Source organism: Thermobia domestica, chromosome 2, assembly GCF_964235325.1.
Source record: "Thermobia domestica chromosome 2, izTheDome1.hap1.1, whole genome shotgun sequence".
Classification (NCBI taxonomy): Eukaryota; Metazoa; Arthropoda; class Insecta; order Zygentoma; family Lepismatidae; genus Thermobia; species Thermobia domestica.
The window spans coordinates 265,656,494-265,684,000 of record NC_137455.1 but is presented as its reverse complement, the minus strand read 5'-3'; the positions used below and the strand labels follow the sequence as shown (position 1 = coordinate 265,684,000).

General features: G+C 36.1%; 1 protein-coding gene across 5 annotated transcripts in view; it reads right to left on the bottom strand.

The window, feature by feature from the left end:
- Su(var)2-10 (E3 SUMO-protein ligase Su(var)2-10) overlaps positions 1 to 27,507 on the bottom strand; it is a 107,762-nt gene that overhangs the window by 42,573 nt on the left and 37,682 nt on the right. For 3 of the 5 annotated variants that reach the window (XM_081748650.1, XM_081748654.1, XM_081748651.1), the window contains 3 exons: positions 19,582 to 19,611; positions 6,865 to 7,024; positions 2,838 to 3,003 (listed from right to left, as the gene is read on the bottom strand). In XM_081748650.1, coding sequence (XP_081604776.1) covers positions 2,838 to 3,003; positions 6,865 to 7,024; positions 19,582 to 19,611 — 356 coding nt within the window. The remainder of the gene's footprint in view (positions 1 to 2,837; positions 3,004 to 6,864; positions 7,025 to 19,581; positions 19,612 to 27,507) is intronic. The other 2 variants (XM_081748652.1, XM_081748653.1) reach the window with 1 other exon arrangement.

Below are 27,507 nucleotides of genomic sequence, written 5' to 3'. Positions count from 1 at the left end.
CAAAATGACTACTTCCGGTTTCAACATTTATCGTCATAGAACGAAAACGGTAACAGATAGCGAGGAGCGAATTTTTGAAAATGATTCAACGTTTCAAGGCAGCATACTACGACTATCCCGAACACCCTACCAAAACTAGAAGTGGTTCAAATACTGATTTTCGCAGAGCAAAAACGGTAATAGATATCGAGATGCAGTTTTCTGCAATTCATTCATTGTCTCAATAATAGGTTCCATCTTTCTCATTAACCTTCTATTCAAGCTGGAAGTTGTTCAAGTTAGCCATTTCCAGTTTCAGCATTTATCACGACAGAACAAAATGGTATTTGATAGCGATAAGCGGTTTTATGCAAACGATTCATGCTGTGAAGAAAACATACCATCACAATCCGCAACACACTATCAAAACCAAAAGTGGTTGGAATGTACTATTTCCGGTTTCAATACTGATTTTCCATAGAGCAAAAATGGTAAGAGATTATCAGGATTCGTTTTTTTTTTTTCTCTCAATTGATTTAGCTTTCCAAGAACAGCATGAATATGGATTCAGAATCTAAGGAACATGTTCTACCTTTGGTCTTACTAATCAGGGTTTGAAAAAACCCGGGTATTTTTGAAAAGAAAAAAAAAAAACACCTGGGTCCATATGGGTTTTCTCGGGTATTTTTTGTTTTTTTTTTTCGAAATATTTCAATGTCTTTGGGGTAAAAATGTTAAAATATGATTTACATTTCAAGATTGTCATTGTCAAAACTTGCAACAATTTTCTATTCACTGCTGTTTTGAAAAAAATGACCGCCATTTTGAAATTTTATATTGAATAGCCGAAAAAATCTATACAGCAAATTTAGAATGTCTTGTGCCTCTACCCTCAAAATTTCAACTTAAAAAGTCCGAAAATTGCACCCTGTAGCATGGATACCCGCCATTTTGGATAATGACCGCCATTTTAAAATTTTATACCGCCAAAATATATACAACTAATTTAATCTCTCGTGCTTCTACTTTGAAAATTTTAACTTGAAAGACCGAAAACAGCCCTTTGTAGCGTGGATATCCGCTATTTTGAAAAAAGAAAAAAAGGTGCCACTTTGTAATTTTATGTTGGTATGCCGAAAAAATCTATACAGAAAATTTAGAGTGTCTCCAGCTTGTATCCTGAAATTTAAAAGACCGGAAGTTGAACACTGTGTGGTACAGGCACTCAAACGAACAAATGTAGATCGAGTCATCCCAGGGGCCTGTGACATTCGCCAAATGTGAATACCAAATAGCTATATTAATTTAAGACATAATTTACCAAAATGTCTTATATGAAATAAATGTTTTTCAACGTAAAATAAATGGTTTTATTATTGGAAGTTCACTTTCAAGGCTTTGTGCGTTCAATTACGGGAATTTCCCGAGCACTTGTTGCAAGACGGTTCTTTCCTGAAAATTAATTTAAAACAATTAACAAAGATAAGCCTATAATTCATATTTTATTAAAGTAAATGTTTCAAAATGTCATAAATGAAATTAAATATCTTCCAGCGTAAAATAAATAGGTTTATTGTTGAAGTATTCCTTCCGATGCCTTGTGGGTTCAATTGCGGGAATTTCCCGAACACTTCTTTCACGACGGGTTTTTCTTGAAAATGCAGCTTGCTTTATGTACATCGAAACTTCCATTAATACTGAAGTTTGAATTCAGCACTTAAAATAGTAAGCGTTACGTAGTCTTGGGAGCTACGAGCATTAAGCTTCTTAATTTTGACAAGAATTTTTACGCTATTGCTGGTGTTGATTCTACAGAATGCTTATTTGAAGGGTAGCAACAAATGACTGAACTGAACTGTTGTTGGAAAACCAAATTTTACTGAATACTTTTGTTAGTGTGAAAGGTAAGAAATAATACTAATAGTTTTACTAATGTATTTACATATTTACTATTAGTACCGGCACCTATGATCTTAAATCCGTCAACGTATGAGGGATAACTTCCTCGGCGGCGCAGAGTCAGGAAGCGCACTATTCACGGAAAGTATTTTCTAAAATACAAAATTGCTTATTTTACTTCAAATAGGCTATAAGCATAATCCACACATTAATTTGTTCAATAATTATCTCGAGCTAAGTTTTTAAAATTCATTCATTCAGTGCATTCAGAACTTCATAAAGGTCTTATGTTGAATGTTGTTGACTACCTTAACATGAAAGCATATAATTCGCCCAAAGAAAGTTCAAAATCTGACAAAAATAACTTTCAATGTGATCACCTTAGTTACCAATAATATACTAACAGAAAGGTCAAAAACCCAGGTGGGTTTTTTTCGGGCTGGGCCCACTTGGGCAAACCCTGTTACTAATCTATTGCAGCAAGTAATTACAGATGTATTACTTCAAGTTTGAGTATTGACTTCTCATAGTTTTGCAGTCTATCGTAGTTTGACACTGTGAAACATAACTCTATTGTTTCAGATTTACGAAATTTCTTACTTTTCTTTTGAAGCTACCCTTGCACCATCCCTGCTTCCAATTCATCCCTACAATAATGAAATCTCAGGCATGAATAATGCATATTGTCTTTGACCGGATCTTAATTCGACGTTTCGTTCACGAGTTATGGTCGTTTTTGTCCCGTTGCAACAAATTTTCGGTGGCCTCTGTCTCCGAAACAATACACTTCTGGACACTTTCTTCCTATTCTCAAATGGCTTGTTTTGTCATCTATCATCATTCTGAGTTTGTCCTGAGGTCACGAAAACACCCTGTATATGTATATATGGCGGCAAAGAGTTTCAGATGGTATATATACTATTCTAAATTGCCTCTCAGATTGATAATGCATGACTTACCTAAACTTGATGGCTTGAGAAGTTCTCCTAAGATATCATAGAATGGAAGCTTCTTCAGCCGAACATCAGGATGAATTGGGTAATTAACAGACGGAGCCGGTGGCGATGGCTTCGGAGTATAAGTGGGATGATATACAGGTGGTGTTCCATATAAACTTCTTGCTTGCTAAAATAAAAAAGAAATTAACAGAAAATAATTTTAGTCCATAGTACATCTTTTGATTAAGTAAGTTATCACTCACTGTTACAAGTGCACTTACACTCGAAGCCGTGGAAAATGCACGGCTGTCTTCAACTTTGACATGCCATTGCAATAGGAGGACTAGAGTTCAAACATGAGAATACATCATCGATATAAAGCTTGATTATAACTGCCAACAAAAAATTCACATGAAAATGACAATATTGGGTTGAAGGAATTAATATTTTCGATTTTGTGTCTGGAGGGAAACTATTTTTTTGCAACACAACCAATGGATGGATTGCGTACGATGTCACCATTCCGTACATGTTCAGACTCCCAGTAAGACATGAGGAAGTGTGCTGTTGAAAATCTCGTGGAACTGCGCCAACGAGAACAAACAATTAAAAAGTGATTTTTCTTCACGAGTTCAAACTCGAACAGTTCGCGTAGTCATGAAAATCCAGTTCTGTTGGATCAGAAGTAGAACGTACTCTATTAGTTGTGAAATTCCTCATCGATGTTCACTGAAAAATTCAGTCCTGCGGCCACTGGTAAACGCCAAGTTCTGATAAGCTCCTTAGGAACAAAAAGAAAGCAAACCCTGGGAAAAGTGTTTGTATTACTCATATATTAATACTGACGTTCGGCGGCTCAGCGCATTTGGCAAGTGGAAAAGCTGGAATCATGGGTGTCACGTGTGTTTATAACGGCCAACAAGGATTGTCTTCTGAAGATACGTAGTTCTCTAAATTCATGGAATACCCAAGAAGATTGACCAAGATTCTCCTTGAGTTGCAGTATAAAACCCTTCACACCCTTCCATTACCAATCGGATTCTCCTTATGTCACTTCCACCTACTACACCTTTTCCGGCATCTTGATTACTTCTTGGTAGGAAAAAATATCCCTGATGACTGGACAGTGCAAGCCATGATTGAAGACTTCTTCGCATCGTAGACTCCAGACTTCTTTCGTCATGGAATCCAATCGCTGATTGAGCTGGGAACCACTGTGACTAACAAAATACTCTAATTTTCGATCTTTCGGACTTTTGAAAGTGAGGCACATCTAGCGAATATTTCAAAATGCACCAACCAAATGGCTATAATGCTTCAATTTACCTCCGAGTTCCTTAGAATTTCACATTAGTAATGCGTTCGTTGTATGTTACATAAGTTTCAAATTGCTTATAGGTTAATGTTCACGATCCGGGAATTATTTTTTAGAAACGTTATATTGGAAATGAATTTGGAATAATTTTGGCAATCCTACCTTACTGTGAATACAAGAATTGAACTTAACAGGGCCTTATTTACAGAACTGTACAGAAATTCACCTAGTACAGTATTTCATATTTCAGACTATGAAATACCCAGAAATACTATAGTCGGAATCTTTTATGAGGTATTCGAATTCACTTGACTTTCCAACTACTTACAAATGGCGACACTGGTGGATCTAAAAGGGAAGATAACCGGTGGCGGTTTTCAAATAATTTCTATTAAAGCTCCATCAAATTAATGTGGAGTGTCTTTCCCGGAATCTTTCGTATCTATTTGGTGAATCCAGAAGCATCTTTTCAGGAATTTTTTCTGGAGCTCTGGCACATAAATTAGGGTACATTTACAAGAAAGATAGTTTTCTTCAGCAGAAGAATCAAAGGTCCTATCCAGAGTTTGTTGTGGAATATTCTACATATGAATAGGACACTTTTTCCGAGATCCCTTGAATATGCAGTAGATGAACCAAAGGGTCCTTTTTCAATAACTGTTTTTGATAAATCAATTGAATAAATTAAACAACTACGAGTATATTATGGAAAGATCAACAGCGAAATGAAAGTGTTTCGAGAATACGTTTTGAACATCCAATATACGTAACAGACACACCTCTTTCAGAAACCTGAACTTGCAATAAATGAATCACACACATAATTTTACTACTGTTTTCGAATTTCAAGCTCATGTGATTATTTTCTGTTACGTAGGCTATATTCCATATTCTTTTTAAATAGTTTCTTGTTTTTTCTGTAATAATATTTCAAATCTATTCAAACTTTCAGAAGTCTTATTTCAATATGAAAACTTTCTCGCCCAACAGTGTCTTTCCATTTCATACCAAAACGAACCTTAATGGAAATTTTATCAGAGCACATCAGAATTCAAATTTCAACAAATGTATAAATCATATCATGATTTAACATTCCATAGAAAGAAAAAAAATGAAGCAGCAGCTTACGAGAGGGGCTATGCCATGATTTTTCGAACGATTAGCCTAATAAAGGACAATTTACTCAAACAAACAAATAATATAATGGGAAGAAAATTATCCGAATAACAAATATTTGGATATATTTTTGAATAATTTTAACAGCAGATTCCTACAGAAATCTTTTTATCTGTAGGAATCGGAAACTGCTTCTACAGATTATACTTTTACGTTCGAAAGCGCCCTTCTTTTCTGCTATAAACTAGGATATTCTACTTACATGCATCTTCCTTAAATGTGTTGGTTTGAGGACTGGAAGAAAGTAATAAGTACATTGAGACTTTGGGAGTACTTCGACAATGATGATGTTAGTATTGAACCAGAGTAATGATCAATTAAGGGAAAAAAAAAAGATCCACTCAATTTTTTTTTTTTAATTTGATTTCTGAAAATACTTGCTATCATCGGTAAGGTACTCACCAACTACTTCTATAAAAAATGTTGGGGAAGTACCGCAGGATTCTGAAATATGTATTTTTGGATAGGGCACATGTTAGCTCCTAAGTAAAGTCTTGACCCGACTACGGTACATCCTATAGTTTTGGAGCGATGGACCTTTAAGGTTCATTATTTCATGTTTTCGGCAGCCTATAACTCCGAAAGGAAGCATTTGTGCACCCAGGTTGGTCTATACTTTTTGTCTTATCTTGGTGTCAGGAATCACCTTCCAAACGTTATCGGTGTTGTTTTGAAACACCCTATATATATATATATATAGTGACTGATTATATATGGTATTTGAAGGCACAGTTATAAAATTCTTTAACCTACTATGGCGACCATTACAGTGAAGGTACAGATTTAAAATATGCAAGTAAGGAAACACAAATGTTCTATATATACATAGTTGCAAAGTTGTCACTTCTTAGACCATTACGTTTGTTAACTGAGTGGAAAAAGAATGGCAAGTGAAACACATGGGACTCAGAAGCAATGCTTCTTTAATTATTATTACTCACCTACTCAGTACTTATGAAGATGAAGGAAAGTAATTATATTCAGGAGAACTAGTTTCACAGGTAAAGTTAGCTTTCAGAAAGAATTTGTGCTGAGGAAGGCAATAAAGTTTTTGCTGAAACGTGACCACCTAGATAATTCTGGTTACGTGTACGTAATTTCATTTTATTTGTTTTTTCTTTTTTCTTTTTTTTTAATCAATACTGAATATGCATACTATTAAACCAAGTAGAAAATTCAAATCTATTCATTGTATTTATTTTAGGTACAAGCATATTTCAAGCACTGGTCAGATTAGATACTAAATGATGCTTTCTAGAGCTGTAAAATTATAGCCCCCCCCCCCCCCCCAAAAAGTTATATAGCAATATTATACAGTATTAACACATACTTTTTCAGCTGTTACGTGTTACCGAAATCTTAAGACAAAACTGATGCCTTCTTGGCGTTAATATAAACATAAGGAATAGTCTTATTGCATGAAATAATACATTTTTAGAGCTAGAACTACCGATGATATGAAAGTAGTTTTTCAAAAATGGTAGAATAGATATTTGAAAAGAAATCTCTTTTCAAGTAGGTGCAACGTGTATGATTACCTTGTTTCAGCAACATTACCTGCAAAGCCCTTTCTTGTTGCGTCACGTATCCGGTTTGTGGGGGATACGATCCTCGCTGCATGTTACTTGCTGGAACCGAACTAACTGGCACTTCTTTCGCTGGTGCTGGTGGTTGTGTCGCAGGAGGTAAATTTGGAAGTCCACCACCACCTCCTTGCCTGTAAAGAAACAGAGCACCATTTAGTTTTTCACCATGCAATTGTTCAATTTATAACATGTAGACAATAAAAGTTATACACATACACATGATTGGATTTACGTAAGTGTATGATATTATACATACCATTGGCACATTTCTATAATCACATGTATGACGTTAGGATACTCCTGAGATTCCATTTCTGCTTGCTGCTCTTCCGACAAGTTGATTATGCCACTTTGTAATGGTGGTTAATGCATTCGCGAAGCAACGAAAGCTGTTTACGATACGTGATATGAGATAAAATTAATTTTTCTTGGCAAATGATTCAACACAACACCGTTTCTGCGAGTATTTCCCATTTATTAAGATTCTGTCTTTGGCATTTTTACATACAAAAATAACATAAATTTCTGAAACGAGTGTTACTGGCTATAGACAAACTATGTTCGACCGTTGATTCTTCTTTATCATACCAAGAAACTCGATGAGTAATAACCGGGAAGACTAAACTTATCAGAGTTGCCAACTCCTCTATCCTAACAACAACAACAACAACAAAAGTGTTACTTTATTTGTTGCGTATTTCTAGTAGAGAATTATTTTCGGACAGTAGAGACTTGTAAAGAAGTTTCATACAACAGACTTGATCTTGAGAGGCGTACCAGAGGATGAAGAAGACAAAAAATAAATACTGACGATGCGGAAAGGCTAACTTTATTCAAGGCAACATTGGATATGTTAACTTTACTGTATATAACAGTCGAACTGACATTTAACCTTGAGTGGTACTCTCATGTTGACCAACCCGTATTCAGCGGCGTTGCCAGTACTGTGATGTGGAAGTTCACTTCCGGTGAAAATAACATACACATGAAAAACTTCCGGTCTTATACAATGGCCCAGGGTTGTAGGAAATATTTTCTTCAGAAAATATTGGAGAAATAATACAACATTCCAGGTTTATTCTTTCGTATTTTACAGCTGTTTTGTCATGATCATCTTATTGTAGCAACTGCATCATAATGAAAGTTAAAACACGTTAGAAAGATGTAATGGCTTCAAATTATAGAAATCTACATTGTTAGCAATGTTCGATCAGTCCGAAATCTAGATAAAATATTCATTTAATAATAATAATAATATTAATAATAATCTATTTTTACATTACAATATATCCTGTAATTCAAAACACATATACACTATTCTAGGCTCCCTTTTTAATAACACCTTTCGATTATGCTCCGAGGCTAGACTGATGATGATAAACGAAATGACAGAATGAAGAAAGTGTGAGAAAATGGTAGAATCCCGAAAATATGACGCACCACAGGTAAGCGCTCCACCGAGCCACCGCGGCGCCGAAACGAAAATAAAAGTATACTATGATATTTATATACTATTATTTTTACATAAACTAGTAAAACTGAAATAGTGATTAAAGGGCCCGGAAAATATTCACTCAATAATATGACAGTATCAAATGCAATCAAACTTTAGATTGTTTTAGAACAATTTGCTTGTCATGCTAACATTCGAATTTAACTATCATACAATGTTATATATCGGGTATTCTAAAAATAGCGCCCAAGGACCACAGAGCACTATTCTACAAGTCAAAATAAACCATATACATTTTTCAGGTCCTTCTTTGGAGACGCGAATTGCACTATGTGGCAACGTCGCAGATAACAATAGATTGGATCTACCAATCCATCAAATAAATACATGTACTCTTGCCAGATGAAAGACAGTCAAAAGACATATAACACTAGCACCACTTATTGTCTTAACAATCGATGTAACTGTTTGGTGGATTGGTAGGGCAATGCTAATGGTTCGAAGTTAATATGCGATGTTGACACACAATGAAATTTTGATTCCCCATAGCGGCTGAAGGAGGCTAAGGAGGGCATTCCATCATATAATATTTTCGCTTTATTTTGACCTGTAGAATAATGCTATGCGATCCGTGGGAGCCATTTTTAGAACATTCGATATTATATATATAGTATATGAATAGTATCACGTACTACGTAGAGTAGTAAGTTCCTTGATTTTTCATCTGAACAAGATACTATGTGAAAGACGTAAAGACTTATTCTGCAAACTGTAATCTACTACGCTGGATTGTCCTCTGCCATTCGGCGGATTTGGAAACCAACATATCGTGTACTCTGTTTTCCAAATCATCAACTACACTGACCAACCATAACATTATGATCACCTACCTACTATCTGGTATGTCCAGCCTTGGCTCACAGGCCAGCAGCAATGTGATCTGGCATGGAAACATGAAACCTTTGGTAAGTGGCTGGAGGCATGGCGCACCACACCTGCACACACAAGTAACTTAATTCCTACAAATTTCGTGGAGAAGTTCGATGATCTCAGATCTGACGCTTAGTAATATACCAAAGGTTTTCAACTGGGTTATAAAAAGCTGAGTTTGGAGGCCATTGCAATAATTGACACTCACCACTACGCTTCTCGAACCACTGCAACACAATGTTGGCCTTGTGAGGATGTGTTTCCATTGGTTCCTAACAATAGCCCGACAGCGTAATTTCCACTGTAATAGGCTTCTCTGAAGAACTGGGAGGGGAATCTTGTCCCATTCCCTTTGCACAGCTTTCCAAAGTCCTTCCACAGTTGTCTCACGCCGTTTTCCCAAAGCCCGCTTCAGCAATTCAAATCCACAATAGTCCATAGGACTTGCATCTGGAGATTTAACAGGTACCTCATTGAAAGGTATCACCTGTATACCACTTGCCTCTTCCGTCTCCCTGTAAAATGCGAGGGACGATCCTGAGATATGTGATGAGGCCTTGTCTATGTGAATGCGCACCAGATTGGCGTCATTTCCGTACATTGTTGGAATTTCATGCTCGTAGATCGACCGCATGATCTGCTCCTGAAACTACTGCGAATTTATTTTGCAGTTCTTCGCCACCCTACGAATCTTCAGTTTACCTCAGTAACAGTAGGCAATAACGACCATGAACCTTTTGGGAAGGATTCTTTACAGACATGGACTCACCTTCTGAAGTTCTTGGCGTCTTTCTCTCAATACATGATGGCTCTCGGTTTGCCGCAGTCGGAAAGGTAAATCCATGCTTCATCGAGCGTTACGACGTACATCCACCTTTGTTTTGCCAGATGCCGTTCGTACAGCTTCTGGGCGTTACACTTTCGTTCCTTTTGGTGAGCATCCCTGAGAAGATAGCCGCGAGCTTTCATGACTTTTTCCAGCTTGGGTTGATGGTGTAACGTCCGGCTCACAGTCCCCATACACCATCAAGACGATTAGCCATACTCCTTTGTGTTAGCGGATTTTCTTGCATTGCCATTTTGCGAAGTTTCCTCTGTATGGTGATGGCGGCCTTGATGCATTCTCGCTTCCTAGGCAACTTCGTTGGTGATCCAAATGGTGGAGCTTCGTTGCCTTTGTACTTTTTAATAACATTTTTTATTCCACTTAAACTGATGGATGTTGCAACCATTCTTCTTGCACTGTTTTCTAATGATAGAAACACTAAAGTGAGCGTCATAAAGAGCCGCACCATAGCCTTCCCAAAACCAACTTAGTTTGGGCGGCATTTTGGTCACAGAGCGGAAATCCACACACTTGGAAACAAATTTAACACAACACTCACAACAATGGTCCGGTTTTGTGCGTTATTGTCGTCCGCGCGGAAAAACAACTTCGTTCCCAGGAAGCCATTGCACAACACTGCAGGACGCCACGAGCCAGGCCGGGTGAGTCCATTCTACCCGGGAGGGGGAGGAACGAAATCGACCAAACGTAGGCTGAACAACCTCTATACTAGATTTATAGTGATTGCATTACACATGCCGAAACTATAACATTTCGGGAACTTTTTGACTGCTCTCGTGTATATGTATACACAAATGAAATAAAATCTGATTGTTGTTAAATTATGTCAACATTTACAATATTGATTTTTAGCGTTTCCCTTTACATCGCAAAATTTACAGTATGTAGAAATCAAAAGTCCCACAATTTTCTCCGACTGTCTTCATTAAAGTTAAAAAACAGAACTCTGCTACATTACAACGAGAAACTTTCCACTTTGGACAGCATAGCACAAATCAATATCGCACCATATAACTAACCTTTGTTTCAAACCTTCCATTTTATACAACTAAAAGCACAAATTGGCTGACTATTCACCAAATGCATAACATAACCTTTGTTTCAGATCTTCCACTTCAGACAGCTGACAGCATTCCATCATATGCATAATATAGCCTTTCTTTCAAATGTTACATTTTGGACAACTGACAGCATAAATTGGCCTGGTCGTACCCAACGATAGCAACTGGAAGAATGTTGAAGATACATTTATTTTTCAACACTTGTGATGATTCGTCGCCAAAATTTTCTGTCACGAGGATTCTGTAGCATTTATTGAAATAAGAGTAAGTAGTCTTTTGGCATATTATGGTGTCGGCTCGTGAGAGACAACTCGAGGTCATCTACAGCAAACTCCTGTTGACGAAGATGATGACACTGCTTTGGCATGGTTCCATCTGATTTGTCAACTGACATGTAACTGTGTGTGGATACGTCGTTTAGTCTGCTCCAGAAAGTCCCTGTTTATTGTAACTAGTCTTCCGACCCGAGGTTTGCCTTCGGAAACACGTGAACATCTATGTGATGACTGACATACGCTCAACGTTATAATTAATGGTTACACTCTGTGCTTTCAAGTAACAAGTACACCATGATGCATTCACATATTGTTCAAAAACGACAAGCTTATGACTCACCTTGATATCTAGGTAACGTTGTAACATGTTTTGACCGAAGGTTTGGCATTAGCACCACGCAGCACACCTGAGGGGGGTCGTTCTTTTACCTGAGCAGGTATGTAAAATAATACCGCATCTGGAAATCCTAAAAATCTGTATGTGTTTGACATTTTTTTATTCCCAGCAAAAATAGAGTGGTGCAATGTTACATGGCATTAAATACTGAGACTCTCGTTTCTCAAATGCACTGTGACCACGACATTACATGGCAACTGGTTGTTGGAGCAGACGAGCTCAACTGCTTTTCAACTAGTTGATGCACCGAATCACTGCTCTCTCCAGCATGTACTCTCACAATGATTTTTGCTGGTAGCATCTATCTATTAAAATGCTACAATAGCAATTAAAAGCGCCTGAGCTCCAACCTATAACTTTAGCTTTCAAATCTTTCATTTACGGTTATGTGTGATTTCAGTTTAACAGAGACAAACATTTTAAGTATTTGTACTTTAAATAGTCTAAATTAGTTAACTATATCTTTTTCATAAAGTTTATGATATAAAATTATTGTTCAAAGCCTTTGTATTTTAATAAGCCTTTTCTACAATCAATGCATGTGAGTTGTGCCTCCATCTTCCGAATTCTTTTAAACTATGCTTATATGTTTGTGGTCAATCCTTTCGACAATGAGATCTCGGAAACTACAGGCTCCAGAACAGTGTTTCCCAACTGGTGTGCCGCGAGGAAATCGAAACAAAATTATTAATTCTATAGCAACCAAATTGCAAAACATAGGAAAAAATGTATATTTTTGTATTTCACATTACTATGAATTTCTACCATGGAAAAAATACTGTAATTTAATATATTATTCTACACCCATAGCTGTGTAGCAGCAGTATTTCGGCTCGTACACATTTCCACGGTTAGCTGCTATGTTACGCTTCAATTGAGAGTCATACTAACACGAGAAATGGAAGCACTTGTACGGTACGCGTCAAGTGAACGTTCGTAGAACACTCATACGCACGTTCAACAGTTGTGTTTTGACTTCGACGCATCGCAAGCTGTGTGATTGCAATAATATGCACCGGTTTTGGTTAAAACAGCAAAGTTAAAAGTACAAGACATTTGTTTGTTCGTTCGTTATTTAGTGATCTTTGTTCTTAGTGAAAGGTTGGATACAGTTTTCGAAAAAAAAAAAAAAAAAGCGTATTTTTAAAAACCTGAGTCCTACATTTCATTGCAATTGTTTTCTATTTTAAATTTGAATAAAAAAAATAGGCATAATGAATTAGCATGGAGGAAAACCTGTGATCGAGCTTTCATTTATGTGAGAAGATCAGTAATCACAGAAAAAAAATACCATGGTATTTTATATTTGCAAGTAATATCTATGAGTGCGCCGCGAGAATTCAAGCTACACCCGTAGTGTGCCGCAAGTTGAAAAAGGTTGGGAAACACTGCTCTAGAAAGATGACATTTTCACTGATCGATTGGAAATTTTGCGTAGATTGTCCAGTTCTAATTGAATATTAAAAAAAAAATGGCAATTATTTCTTAATTACATTTTTAAGGGTACACTGGAAGCGTTGAAATTAAAAAAAAAACTAAAGCATCATATCCTATGCGTCATACACTCCAACATCACATTGTTGTATATTGGGGTTGTATATGTCTCAGGCGTTTGTTTCATGGCCAAATAATAATGAAAAAGGAAGGATAACCATTTCTCGAGTCGAAGATAAATCTTTACTTTTTGAGTGTTTTGCCCAATGAACACCATATATAACTGACATTATAATTAATTGTATATGTAATGTATTTGCTTATTACATACTGCATGCAAGAAGAAAGAAACACTGGTTATACATGAATTAGAAACTCCAACCGGAAGTAGGCTCAAATCTTGCAAACGGTGCGAGATATTGAGAAAAAATAATCGAAAAAATTTCCCCTTTATGATACCCCTTGCCGATTTTTTTTTTTTTAAATCAAGACGTCTTTCACTTGTGTCAGTAAAGGGACATGTACATATGTTGTGAGGAATGAGAGAGAGATTCATGCTCATATGCATATGATACGCTGTGTAGAGAGCGCAGGTTCAGCTAGTAATATATAAAAGTTCTATAGCCACTAAGATCCTCAGAACCTTTCAAATTTTGAGTAATTCTAGAATTTATGTAAAGAAACAATTTATGTAAATTACAGGAACTGAATAAAATTACTCAGAATATTTAGGAAATACATGCAAGTGTATTCAGAAATGTTGCGGACATGATGAAATGCAATAGCATGAGCTTCAAGGTTGCTTTTTGGAACACCCTATAATGAAAGTAATTAATATTACCAATAAATCGAGTGGGTACAGCACAACATAGTCTAAAATTGAACACATTTTATGATCAATAAAAGAACAATCATTAAAAACAACAAGAAAAGTGCTACTTTCTGGAAATAACACATTCTTAAGTAAAAGAAATATTTACTTAAACGTACACCCCGCTATATATTTACCTTCACTAATATCATTCGAATGGAACAGACTTTAGCATAGTTTTATTGCACTTAAGACAGAAATATTACGCAAATTGAAGATGCACAGTGACTCAGTAGTAAAGCGTTCACCTCTGGTGGTAGGATTTTTGATTTTATCCCAATCCAAGTAAGTTTGTGGTGGACAACATCGTGTCCATGAGATTCTCCCGTTTTCTTCCACCAATTCTTTCATATTATTTACTTTCATTTCTCATAGTCTCCTTTACTGTCGGATGTAAAACTAAAAATTTATTTCACTACGTTAATCGATAAACTCATAAAGAAGTTATTTATCACATTCTATTTTTGAATGTGACTACAGAAAAGCCAAGAAATAAAAATAACTGGACAAAAGCATACTGAAGAAAATACTTACCTATATTTGCTTAAAAATGAAAGAAAAAATTATGAATAATATTTTTTTTTAAAGAGAACTTCAATAAATTTGAGAGAAATATATTTATTTTTAATTCAAATAATGATAGCATAAATCTGTTTTGTAATCAGTTTGTTGACTAAGTGTAACATATATATATCGCATATAAATGAAATGTTAAAACTTTCTTTGATATGTAGCCGTATTATCTTCTGTTTATGATATGTAGCCATGTGGCAACATTTAGCATCTAACCATCATTTTGTTAATCTAACAATTCATTTTTAAGGAAATTGGACGACATATCCAAACAGAAGATAATATACTACAACAAAAACTATGGCTTAGAACGAAGTGGCTTTGGTTTGCTCCCACCAATTCTTTGAAGATCATTCATTTCTGTTTATTAGGGCCTGCTTTAGCCTAAACGGCACAACTATGAAACGTTAAACTGAAGAGTTTACTATCTATATATATAAAAGAGAACGTACAAATCCTTTGTCCGCTCATCACGCTAATACGGCTGAACCAATTTCTTTTATTTTTGGGGGGTTATTAGGATTTGGACCCTAGATGGTTTTTATCATATCACTTTAATTTTCAATTACCAGTGTCTTGAGATAATTGACCATTCAGGTGTCCATTACGTACAAATCCTTTGTTAGTTCATCATAGGTATAAAAATAAACGTATTTATATGCAACCCGCATGACCGTGTCACTCGGCGGGTTAACATACATGACAGGCGTTATAATGGTTTTTATCATATCACTTGAAAGCGAAAAAGTAAAAATTATCTAAGTAACAAAGTTTATTGCGTTCGGGGGTGACCGCAGCGAAGCGGGGCGGGTTAACATAAATGACAGGCGATATAATGTTAACATTTACTGCAATCTTCTATGGTTTTTATCATATCACTTGAAAGCGAAAAAGTAAAAATTATCTAAGTAACAAAGTTTATTGCGTTCCGGGGTGACCGCAGCGAAGCGGGGTGAACGCTGCTAGTTCTTTTTAAATACAAACTACTGAATATTACAACTTCACATCGCACGACACATTCGAATGAATTCGAATATCCTCACTGGAAGCCGGACACACACACACACACACACACAATTGAATTGCTGGCAAATTATCCCGGACATTATATAAGAGAGAAAGCTCTTTTAATATTCTGCCAAAAAATTCAATGGAAGCACTTGAGTATGAATAATATTTATACGAGGGTTGTTACACAAGTTCTAACGCTATCTATGAACGGAGCAGCAGAGAATTTATGGATGGTGTTACTTTCCAACCTAATCCCCTGACAAGTTAACACATTTTACCAATCGATGTTCAGGTGTTTTAAAGCCGCTGGTAAAAAATTACTGTCGAAGGCGTACAATTTCATCTACACGCATGACGCGGAATCAATACGAATATCTTTTAAGGTTAACATATATTGATCTACAATTTAACGGCCACCGGATGGTGGAAGAACGAACGTTCGCTCTTTCTTTGGAGGCTACCTCTAGGCATCGTCTATAAAACAATCATTTGAGAACACCAGCAGAGCAAACCAGATATACACTTTATACTACAGATTATGCAAATTTCAGTGCCCTGATTCATGAGAGTAGAGCAAATTTCTTTGCCCCCCCAGAAAGCAACGAGTCAGAGCACGAAAATACTGAAAGATCGCTTCAGCCTCTCAATGTTATCGCAGAAGATAGAAAACCGTACAACAAATGCATACAACAACGAATTTTAAAAGGACGCATAATTCTGTTTTACACGCTTACACTCAATTTAGAAGGAAACTGTTTGTGAAAAATGCAAAAGCAAAAAGTCAAAATGTTTAATTCAAACTTTTTCTCGTGAAAGAAATCTCAACCAGATTTAAATTTCTGTACTATATATACATATATTTCATTATTCATACCACAGCAAAGGTATTGTAATTCAACAAGCCAACTCTCTACGTGACTCCTCAAAACAATTTTTTTAAAGATATTTTTAACCTTTAACAATTGGTAAAGGAGCTTTAATATAATTTTCACTGTATATTATATAGTGCATAAGTACGGTCCAAAGTAGCAAATACTGCGGGTTCATGCATGTTAAGATAAGTCAAGATTTATAAATGCTTGACAAAGATCAAATTTTGACCAAAGGGTTGGTTCCTCTCATAAATGGTTGCAATAGTAGGATATTTGAGAGTTGCCGTGATGAAAGTGTTCCAAAACTGGTGAACATGCAGAATTAGTGAGTTGTGGACAAATCTTCAGAAGACAACGCAAAGTTGACTGTCGGAGTGGGCATTGCTTTTACTACATGGTATGGTCTCTCAGGCGCAAGCACAGCACGATGGAGCAGTGGACTACGCAATACAACTGTGGTCAACTCGAGAACATTTCCACGGAAGGTATTGCTGCTGTTATGGTGATGTGATCCATCATCTTTCTCCGTCGAAGACAAACTATCACTGTAGATCGTTATAATCCTGAACTCTTGAAATCGATCGCAAACTTCAACACAAGCAGAACTGGTCAACACATATGGTGTCCACATTGCACAACAATTCATACCAATATGTCACTCAAAGGATTCTCCATGAATTACAGTATGAAACCCTTCTTAAGCCATCTTATTCTGTTGACGTCTCTCCCTTGACTACCACCTCTTCCGGCGAATCAAAGATCTTACACGGTGTTTGGTCGGTGCAACATGCGGTTGAGGTCTTCTTTATATTGCAGAGTTCAGACTTTCTTCGCCACAGAATCCAATCGCTAGCTGTGCAATGCAAAAGTGTGTGGCTGCAGACGGCGTCTTTTTTGATTAATCGGATCTTGTGATTTTAACTTTTTTTCCCCGCTTGAAAATGACGCACTGAGGCAGACCTTTAATTCGCACCAATCAATATTTTTTATTAAGAATCTTTGTGTACTGAATATTAATAAAATGAATTTATTTTCACCTGCATATGCTAATACGGTATACTTTTAGCTGCTTACCATTTCAATAGAAAATCAGCTACATAGTTGAGTACGGAATATCTATATAGTTGAAGTGCTTATTCTATGAAAAACAACATAATTGGAAGATTGATTTCATCGTCATTCAAGAGGGCATAATTACAAAATAATTGAATACAAATTACCTAGACTTCACATTTCATTCAATTAGATACGAATACAAAAATGTTAGTATTTATTTACATCCAATAATGCAATCTAAAAGTCTAGACTGAGTATGCTCCATGCACTAAGTTCGTAGGTTGAATCCAGTTTTACGTATAGATCAAGCAAATATGCAAAAATAAGCGGCTTTGCATGCTTATTAGCAGGATACATCATTAGGATATTTAATGTCGACTTTAAACAGCCTGAGCAAAAACTGGAACACGCCTATTTATATTAAAGCCGATGCAAATCTTAGTTCACCAAAAACAAAGTAAGTATCCAGAAGATGAACATGAAAGTGAAATAAAATATAATAGTAGTCTTGAATATAAAGGAAAGGCAGTGAATGCTTGTACAACACTGAGAATAACAGAAGAAGTATATCAAGTGGCGAGAGCTAGGACTCGAAGATAAGGACAGCACATTCGAACAACTCAATATCTTCAAAAGCAAACAGAACTGAAGGAGAAAAATTTGATAATTTTATACTAAAATTTTAATAGTAACATTTACTTAGATAATTGTAAAATAAAATGCTTGATCGAAGTTTCAATACCTCTCAATCGCTACTCGAGTTTATACTCAAAGAAAATACCTTAAATGGGAATCGAACCAAGGAGCATGCGCGTTTACCACTTCACAACGAATGTGCGGAACTACAGAACTGAATTCTTTCATTTGCTAGATCAATTAATATCGATCGGGAATTACAGGGCAAGTAAAGCAACAACAAATGAAGGTAGTTACGCTTCTCATTTCAACCTGGAATTCTCGACGACTGCAGTGGTGAAGAGAAGTTTAAAATGATTATTTATCCTTCACTATAACACTCGAGCAAAAGTCTATTAGGTATTCACCAAGATGACTTCTATTATTCATTTACACAGAAGGAAAAAGAAAGTACAAAATCTTCCAGACTGACACCATCAGATCTCTAATGTTTTTCAACGAAGAATGCTATATTGATTAAAGAATGCAGGACTGAATTAAACCCTGTCCAACTGGTTAGTTTGCTCTTCCAACATTCCTCATTTAGAACAACGTTTGAGATTCCATGTTTTGACCGCATGCTCCATACAATTTTCTGACAATTTATACACACTAAACTTCATGCACATTTTTTCTCCTAACAAATTCAATTCAAATGAAATAATCCTCTTCTTTTCTCTTTTCCTAGACCAAGAGAAAAGTGTGGGCAACAAATGAAGAAAATGAAAAAAAAAAAAGATACTACTTGAAATCAATTTTCAGATAGATATACAGGGTAATGAAAAAATGAAAACGATCGAATGATTACTCAAGCGTGACTTCTATTGATGATGATTTTAAAGTATAGGGATAAATACTTTTCTCGTGCTTACTACCTTCATTAGAACAAATCGATTTTTCAACTATCTTATACTCACACGTGCAGGGACAATAATTTCATACACTTACGTGCGGAAAGGTTTTATATAATGGTCATGATCTAGGGAATTACTATCCTACCCAAATGTGTGTACGGTAATTTGAAAAAATATTTATTAAGTTGGACTATATCATCAAGTGAGCTTCTACAACACTGGAATTGAACGTATTTCGAAAGAGTTATGATTTTGTGCGTATAAGAATATGCAGACTACAAATCTACCAAAAAATAATGCATTTAATTAGGTTACAAAACTCTGAAAATTATAAGCGAAAATTATTACATTTAAATCTGAAAATAACAATATCACTTACACATCGTCTGCAGTTTGACTTTTTGCCAGCCTGAAAGAAAATCAAGAATATTTGAATGTGTCCATGGATAGCAGCACGTTACCAATGTAAAAAAGACAACAAAGAAACGCCACAACAATCAACATGAAAACATGGATTTTCAGGACAATAACAAACAACGTAACATTTGAACAACGAAACATATCTTACAAGGAAAGGGATGAAAGATAAGTAACACAAGTCAGTAAGTAGGTTTGTACAACAGAAGAAATTTATCCCAAAATTAGCAACGACATTCAAATAGAACTTTGTACACCGTTTCTTACACCTAGCATTTTCTAACCAGTAGACAAATTACGTACAAGCAACCATATCAAATCCACTTGCAACTATTCTTTTCTACTTCACATTATAAGTATACAACTTCGAAACTGAACTTCCATCTTCATCACTTTAAAAGTAGAGATATTCACTGCTCCTTCTACGATCTGACGTCTGCAGTACTTCTTACAATAAAGTATCGTTTGCTTTGCTACTTTTTCTAGATTAAGAAATGCAATAAATTAAAAAATGGAAAACTCATCTGTCTAGAATTTATTTAAAAAAAAAAAAAAAAAAAAAAAAGATATGAAACAAAGGACTTGCGTTTTCAAGGCAATGATTTATTATGAAGGTATTTAAAATTTCGGACTAGGACAAATTAACAATAAACGATATCTCTAAGATATTAATCACTTTGTCATACGTTTTTTATAGCAAGTTTTTGGATCTCAAGTATAAAGAACTCACATAGTCTCGCTGCTGAAAGGGACGTAAACTGAAATCAAATCAAACATAAATATTTCTTTGTACACGGTCAGATTCGGTTCTCATGAACCTTTGCATTGTACTATCTATATCCATTATAACTGTCCCTTATGTATGGGCTTGAACGTGGATTCCAGAAAAAAAAAAAAAAAAAAGATAGGATTTTGTTTCTATATATTATTCCTACTTCCTTGGTATCGAAAATAAAACAGACTCAGCGAAATAAATGTTCATATGACGTTCCAGTTAAATCCAATCAAGCAGCACAAATACTATGAAAAAAAGTTTTCAAGAGAGTAGAAGTTGAGATAGGTTAAATGTATAAAACGTTAATTCAAATACATGTAAGCATTGTTTAAATCTCGTAACACATGAAAACTGCGTTTGCATCCAATATGTTAAGGCTTAGATTAAGCTAGGTTACTTTTCGTTAGGTTTTATATTTCTGGACCCAGTCTCCAATACTTAACTTATGAAAATTATCTTCGGCAGATACTTAAGCATCTCAAGTTCTATAAACATTTTTTCCACCTAAAAATATTAAACTTCTTAATATTATATACTATTATAGTTCACATAATTTGAATACTAAATCATGGCTTGTACTCACCAGGGAACTGTACGAATGGGGCACTCGAGTTGCCGGACGAGGTGCATCATATGTGAAAGAGGATGTAAAAAGATTTCCATATGCAAAATTGTAGCGGCTGAGGGCAACATGGACGAGCGTGAGAGGCGGAAGAATGGGGCCTACAGTGGGACTTAATAACACAGAAATATTCAGAATAAGACGTTTCGCTCGCGAATGGTGAAACAAAGGCATGTCAAATGTATAGGAAATGGAACATGAGAAGAGGTAGTGTCCATTGTGGGGGATATGGACATCATGGGCGTCATCTTGAAAGTAGCCATCTTGAATTTGAATTCAAAATGTTAAATGAAAAGTGGGGCATGTGGTATATCAATTAAGACTGAAATTTTACCAAAAATTCATTGGTGTGAAAACTGCTATTATAACTGTCTTGTGAATTAGAAAAAAAACGAGCAGATAAGAAAGAGCACAGAGAAGGGTAAACAAATGTCACATACCCATGAAATTAAACTTAAGAATAAAAATCCAAAGGTAATTAGGTTGAGGCTGATGACAGTTTCTGATTCTTATGTATTGTTTGTTGCATTACAAGCTTACAATGATGGAATTTTGGCACGTAGGGGTTTGAACACTGGAAAACACAAAGAATGTCGGAATAAGTGACTGATATAATGCTGTGACTTATAGACCTAATTGGTTAATATTATAATGTATTGTAATATAAAATGTTGTAAATGTTGCTTTTTGTTGCATTACATTTCAATTGCAACTTCAATGTAGATCATTATAAACTCTGTGGCTAGATGCGAACTAGTTGTGCGTAAGAAAGAGAAGTTACAAGGTCGGACCAGGTAGTACAGAACCATCGACAACATTCTGTGCCAACAGAGAGAGACTGCGCGAGCGATATGAATAACTGACATGCGTTAGCAGCAAGTAGACGAAAATATAGAGACAAGAGAATGACTAGTGCGAAGTTTAATGTGACCTAGGTCATTTACTTCCTGGTAAATAAGTGTTATAAATTGACATTTTGTGTTTTAGTGCTTGAAGTGTAGAAGGTATTTGGATCCTGTTCGTGAACATGAATCCCCAAGTAGTGGTAGCGTTATTAGTTCGTGAGTTTGGGACGTTCGATGATAATCCCCGTCGAGAAGATCGTAATGCTTTTGAACGCATCAGACGCTTATTAGTAAATAACGATACAGTGCTCGAAGAATATCAAACGTTAGTTATAGATGAGTGTCTAGCAGATGAGAATGAGATTGACAGTGAGAGTAGTGACAGTGACCGTCGCGAAGAATCTTGTGTAGCGAATGCGTCACCTCATTCTCCAAAAGATAGCAGTTGTGAGCAGAGTAATAGTGCGTCATACGCCCCTTCTCCACCAAAACAACCTACCAAATGTACGAAGGAACAGTTAGAGAAAGCCTATAATTACAGGATTGAGACAGAAACAAACATCCGGTAAAAGAAGAAAAGCATCGTCTGTATTTGCACGGTACGAATTTCTACAGAGGAGTCTGAAGCCCCTTCATACTTTTGAACGCTACCTCAACAAAGCGTCCATGAGCAAAATAAACGACGAGGTGTTATTACGTTTTAAACGAACGCGGGCCATGAATGGAATAATTCACGATCGGACAATTCGAATGTGGGCGATGAATGTAAAGAAAGGCATTGATCCAACTGACACTCTTAATTTCAAGGCATCGTCTTCCTGGGTAGCAAAATTTAAAAAGCGTAACAACATTGTGTCACGCAAAATTACGCAATCCGTGTCCAAATCTGCCAAAAGTGAGCACGAATTACAGAGAATTGCGGACGTGTTTGTTCAGGAAACAAAGGTTACAATTGTGGAAGAAAACCTCAATTTAGGCCAAGTGGTTAACACAAATCAAAGTCTATTTGATAAGGAACTGCATTTCAGGCAGAACACTGGCAACTAAAGGCGTCAAACGGGTGTATTCTAGCATTGGATCACCGACAGCAGTTACGCACTCTTATATGATAATGCCGATTATAGCGATGGATGATAAACTGTTATCACCATTATTTCTAATATCTGCTGAACCTACAGGTAAATTCCCCGCGAATATGCGAGACACTCCTTCGAATATCAAGGCATTTGCTCGAAAAACTGCAAATATGAGCAAGAATGATCTGAAGTTATTTCTCCAAGACGTATTTTGGCCAACTGTGACGGAAAATCGCCTTTTGCTGCTTGTTGATTCGTGGTCTTGTAACAAAGATGCGCAATTGATACATTCTACTGTTCCAGATAATGTCTTTCACAAACAACTCATACCCCCAAATGCACTGGACTTATTCAACCTCTAGACGTTGGATTCTTTTCAAGCAGTATGTGCGATTTATCACTGACGCCGCATTGAACATTGATGGGTTTCATATCTGGCAACGAGACAACTTCATCCGTCTCCAAGCTTTCACTCATTTTCAATTTCGTGCTTCCCGGTTCATTAATTTCATTAAGCATGCCTTCTACGTAGCTGGATATCTTGAAGAACATCCGGGAAAATTCCAAAGTCCAATGACATTTTGTATTGATTCTGACATAGCATCAGATTGTCAGGAAGATCAGTGTACTAATCCGAACTTCGTCAGGTGTGACAATGCCAAAATGTCTTTTGCTTCCAGCACATTCTTATCTATACCCTCCACATCAACTATGTTTCATAGACTCGTACGGTATCTTTTTGCGCCTATATTTACTTGTAATTGCCTATGTTATGATTCATGTTATTGTATTTCAAACGACTCACGGTGTAATGAAACGTGTTTAAGGCAAATACGTATATTGTTCACCCACAGACAGCAATCTTTATCCCCTGCAACATTCCCAGTGAATTGCATGTGAACACACTTTTTGTACTCTTCTTATAGTACACTTCTGTACTATTCTTTGTACTCTGTACTACATTCTGCGAATGGTTTAGATAATATGGTTTTCCACACGATCACTGTCATATGCGTTCAGTATATCTTTTTATCGTGTATTCTTTGCTGGACAATTGACTTGTACCTTAACAGGACTCAAATGAAACATTGGTTATGTTGCCTATGTCCATATATCCCCTCCAGACGTTGTTGCATGTTCGTATTTCTCAACTCACAATAAAGAAACTAGAAAATTATTCACACCAATGCATTTCTGGTAAAATTTCAGTCTTAATTGATATACCACATGCCCCACTTTTCATTTAACAGTTTGAATTCAAATTCAAGATGGCTACTTTCAAGATGGCGCCCATGATGTCCATATCCCCCACAATGGACACTACCTCTTCTCATGTTACACATCCTATACATTTGACATGTCTTTCTTTCACCATTCGGGAGCGAAACGTCTGATTCTGAATATTTCTGTTATTAAGTTCCACTGTAGACCCCACTTCTTCCGCCTCTCACGCTCGTCCATGTTGCCCTCAGCCGCTACAATTTTGCATATAGACATCTTTTTACATCCTCTTTCACATGTGATGCACATCGTCCGGCAACTCGAGTGCCCCATTCGTACAGTTCCCTGGTCAGTATGTTTGAGACTATCAAAAGCATTTAAATGAATTTCTTGAATGCAACCTGAAGTTATTGTTAAAACAAAATTAATAATAATCTCTCTTAACGAAACTAAATTGGGAACAACTATTTTGCGCTTCATTTGCAACCACAAAAATAATTTACGAAAAATCTGGAAATATTTAAGTATTTAAATGCAGAGCCTAGGTATACTTCTTTCCGATATGTCCTACGGTTTTCCTTTATCATCAGAGATAGATAGAAGTGATGGTGTAGAACTTGAATAATGTTTTGAAAAGGAACGTTACAACTATTTGCAACTTACCACAATTATTGCAATCATCATAGAAGCAAAAAGCGTAAATAAAACAGAAATATGAATAATCCGCTCCAATACTCTGTTTCATTTAAAGAAGAAATTAAGAGCTGCAGGCACAGAACAAGCATAGAAACCTCGAAAACTTGAAAAGAAAATATTTGGATCAACTTCGCAATGTGCGCCCTCCTTCTAAACATCTGGATACTCGAATGTATTTTGAAAAGATTCAGGATTATTTTCCGGATTGTTCTCACGTATGTTTTAAATGTAACGTAATATATTACTCTCACATATTCGCAGGACAGAACTATATGGGAATATTTATATTTGGTAGAAATTCGGTGCTGTTATATATTGGGTTCTATTACTGACATGCTTAGCATTGTGGGATCGGTTTGGATTTTATGTTCGATTTCAGAAGAAACTGTATAAGAGGGATCTACTGTTTAAAGTGGAATCCCGATCCACTACGTAAATGTGTATTCAAGACAAGTATCTCACCAGAATCTCATACAGTGTTGCTAAATTAATTTTTTTTAAAAATATGCTGTTTTCTACCAAACCAAATCTATATAGAACTTTTCCAGTGGAATTTCCATAATTACAACAGCCTCTTGCCTTCAGCTCAACTAACGACTACATGGTCCTCAACCTGTAACATCTGATTAGTGTCAAGGACCAATATTTTGTCACGCGACTTCTTCAACCACAGACTCCACATGCATATTCGTCAACTACAACCAACTCCGATAACAACGAGATGTCACCTATCAATTGCATCCGAGAATCAACACCCACCTTCTTCACTTACAATGTGAGAAGAAAGATGATGGGCGCTCACTCAGCAAAGTAACAGACGTTTACTATCAAACGGTCCAAGATCTTCAGTTCAGCTCAAGACTCAAGGCACGCTAAAAAAGCATTAAGGGTAAAACATTTATTTTTCTTCCCACCAGGTGTAAGCCGAAAGACCTTCGAAAGACAAAATCATCAATCAAGGCCACTCCTTTGGCATCCAAGGTATATGGTTCGATCTCAGAGAAAGCACAGAAACATCTTCAGGATTAAGGACACAACCAACATACGGAACGACGGGCAAAGAAGGTCATCTTCATATTCATCTTTGGATACAATGAAGACAATTAACCCTTTCACGTACACACGTGAACCACACAGTATACTTTTGAAACGTTTAGTGTTTATTGTAGATTTTGGACTAAATATAAATATTAATTAGTAATTTTTACAATATTTTACTGTTAAATATGGAAAATCGACAGGGACATATTTGTCCTAATGTACTTCAAAGGTACCAAATTGTACAGATTTCTGAGAACTTGTATATATAATGTCAACTATAACTTTTGTATTTACTGCAAGTCTGCCAACGCAGAAACGAAAGAAAATAACTCAAATGTTTACTTACGGCACTGATATGCCTGAAAATAATTACGACCCACTAGAATACTTATAGGAACATTGCACACTTAAATTGTTTGTGCGGTTTTCATTAAAAAAAAAAAAAAAAAAAAAATTACACAATGCTTTCGTTTCAGAGGTTTAATCAAGCAGTGTTCTACTTCTTTTAGTGGAACTACACTTCACGTCTCCTTTAGTTTACAGTTTTAGATAATCCCCATTTCCTACTGCAAGGGACTGGTCCATCAGTCCAAACGGAGTAAATATCACATCTTTTCATGTCCTTGTCAGCTGAAATTGGGCATATTTTTCTTGCTCTTACGTAGTATCCACATCCTTTTCTAGTATTCACATCCTTTTTCTTCTTTTCTGCTAACATATATTGTGGAGCAGGTGAATTAAAGAAATTATCAACAAACACTTCGCAACCCAAGCCCCAGGTTGATTTTGAAAGTTGCAGAACAACTGGTTCACCAAGACCTACCTCTGGATTCCTATCATGTTTCTTCCCTGTGTACAAATCATATTCAAAGAGGTAACCAATTTTCTAATGACACCTACACTATATTTTGAAGCCCCATTTTATAGGTTTGTTTTTATATATTGCTTCATAATGTTATGACCCTTAAATTTAACCATGTGTTCATCTATGGCCTGAGTCTTAGTTGGATTCATAGCATTTTGTAAACTTTTCTTTAGATGAGTTATTATAGGCCTGATTTTATTAGCACGATCATACGATGCTGTTTACTGTTTTCTAGCCGAGTTTCGTTGTTAGAAAAATGTTAATGTTTTCGAATTTCTTCAAATCGATAGAGTGACATTACCTAAGCAACATACGGAATAAGCAAATCAAGCTCACTCGACCAATAGTTTTAATTGTTGGCAGAACATGATAACTCATTAGAACGTTGATTCCAAGAAAGGCTTTCAACTCAGAACTGTTTATGCTAAATGCCACACCGTGTTGTTGAGCATATCTCACATTTTCTTCAACTGTAAGTTCATCCAAAATATTAAAATTCATGACCGATAAGAAAGTATCAATAAGTCTGGGGACACAGAGACTCTTCTACATCGAAAATTAGATTTTCTCCAAAATCGAAATTGTTTTCGGAGAAATGTCTAGGCTTATACTGACGTTTCCACCTGAATCAACAAGAACTTTCAGCATCTGAGGTTTTTGACCATTTCTGTTTCCTGCTCCGCTGCGGTAAGTAGACTTGTTGCTGTCGTATTCGAGCTTCGATTTGAGTAAGGGATATCAGGATCT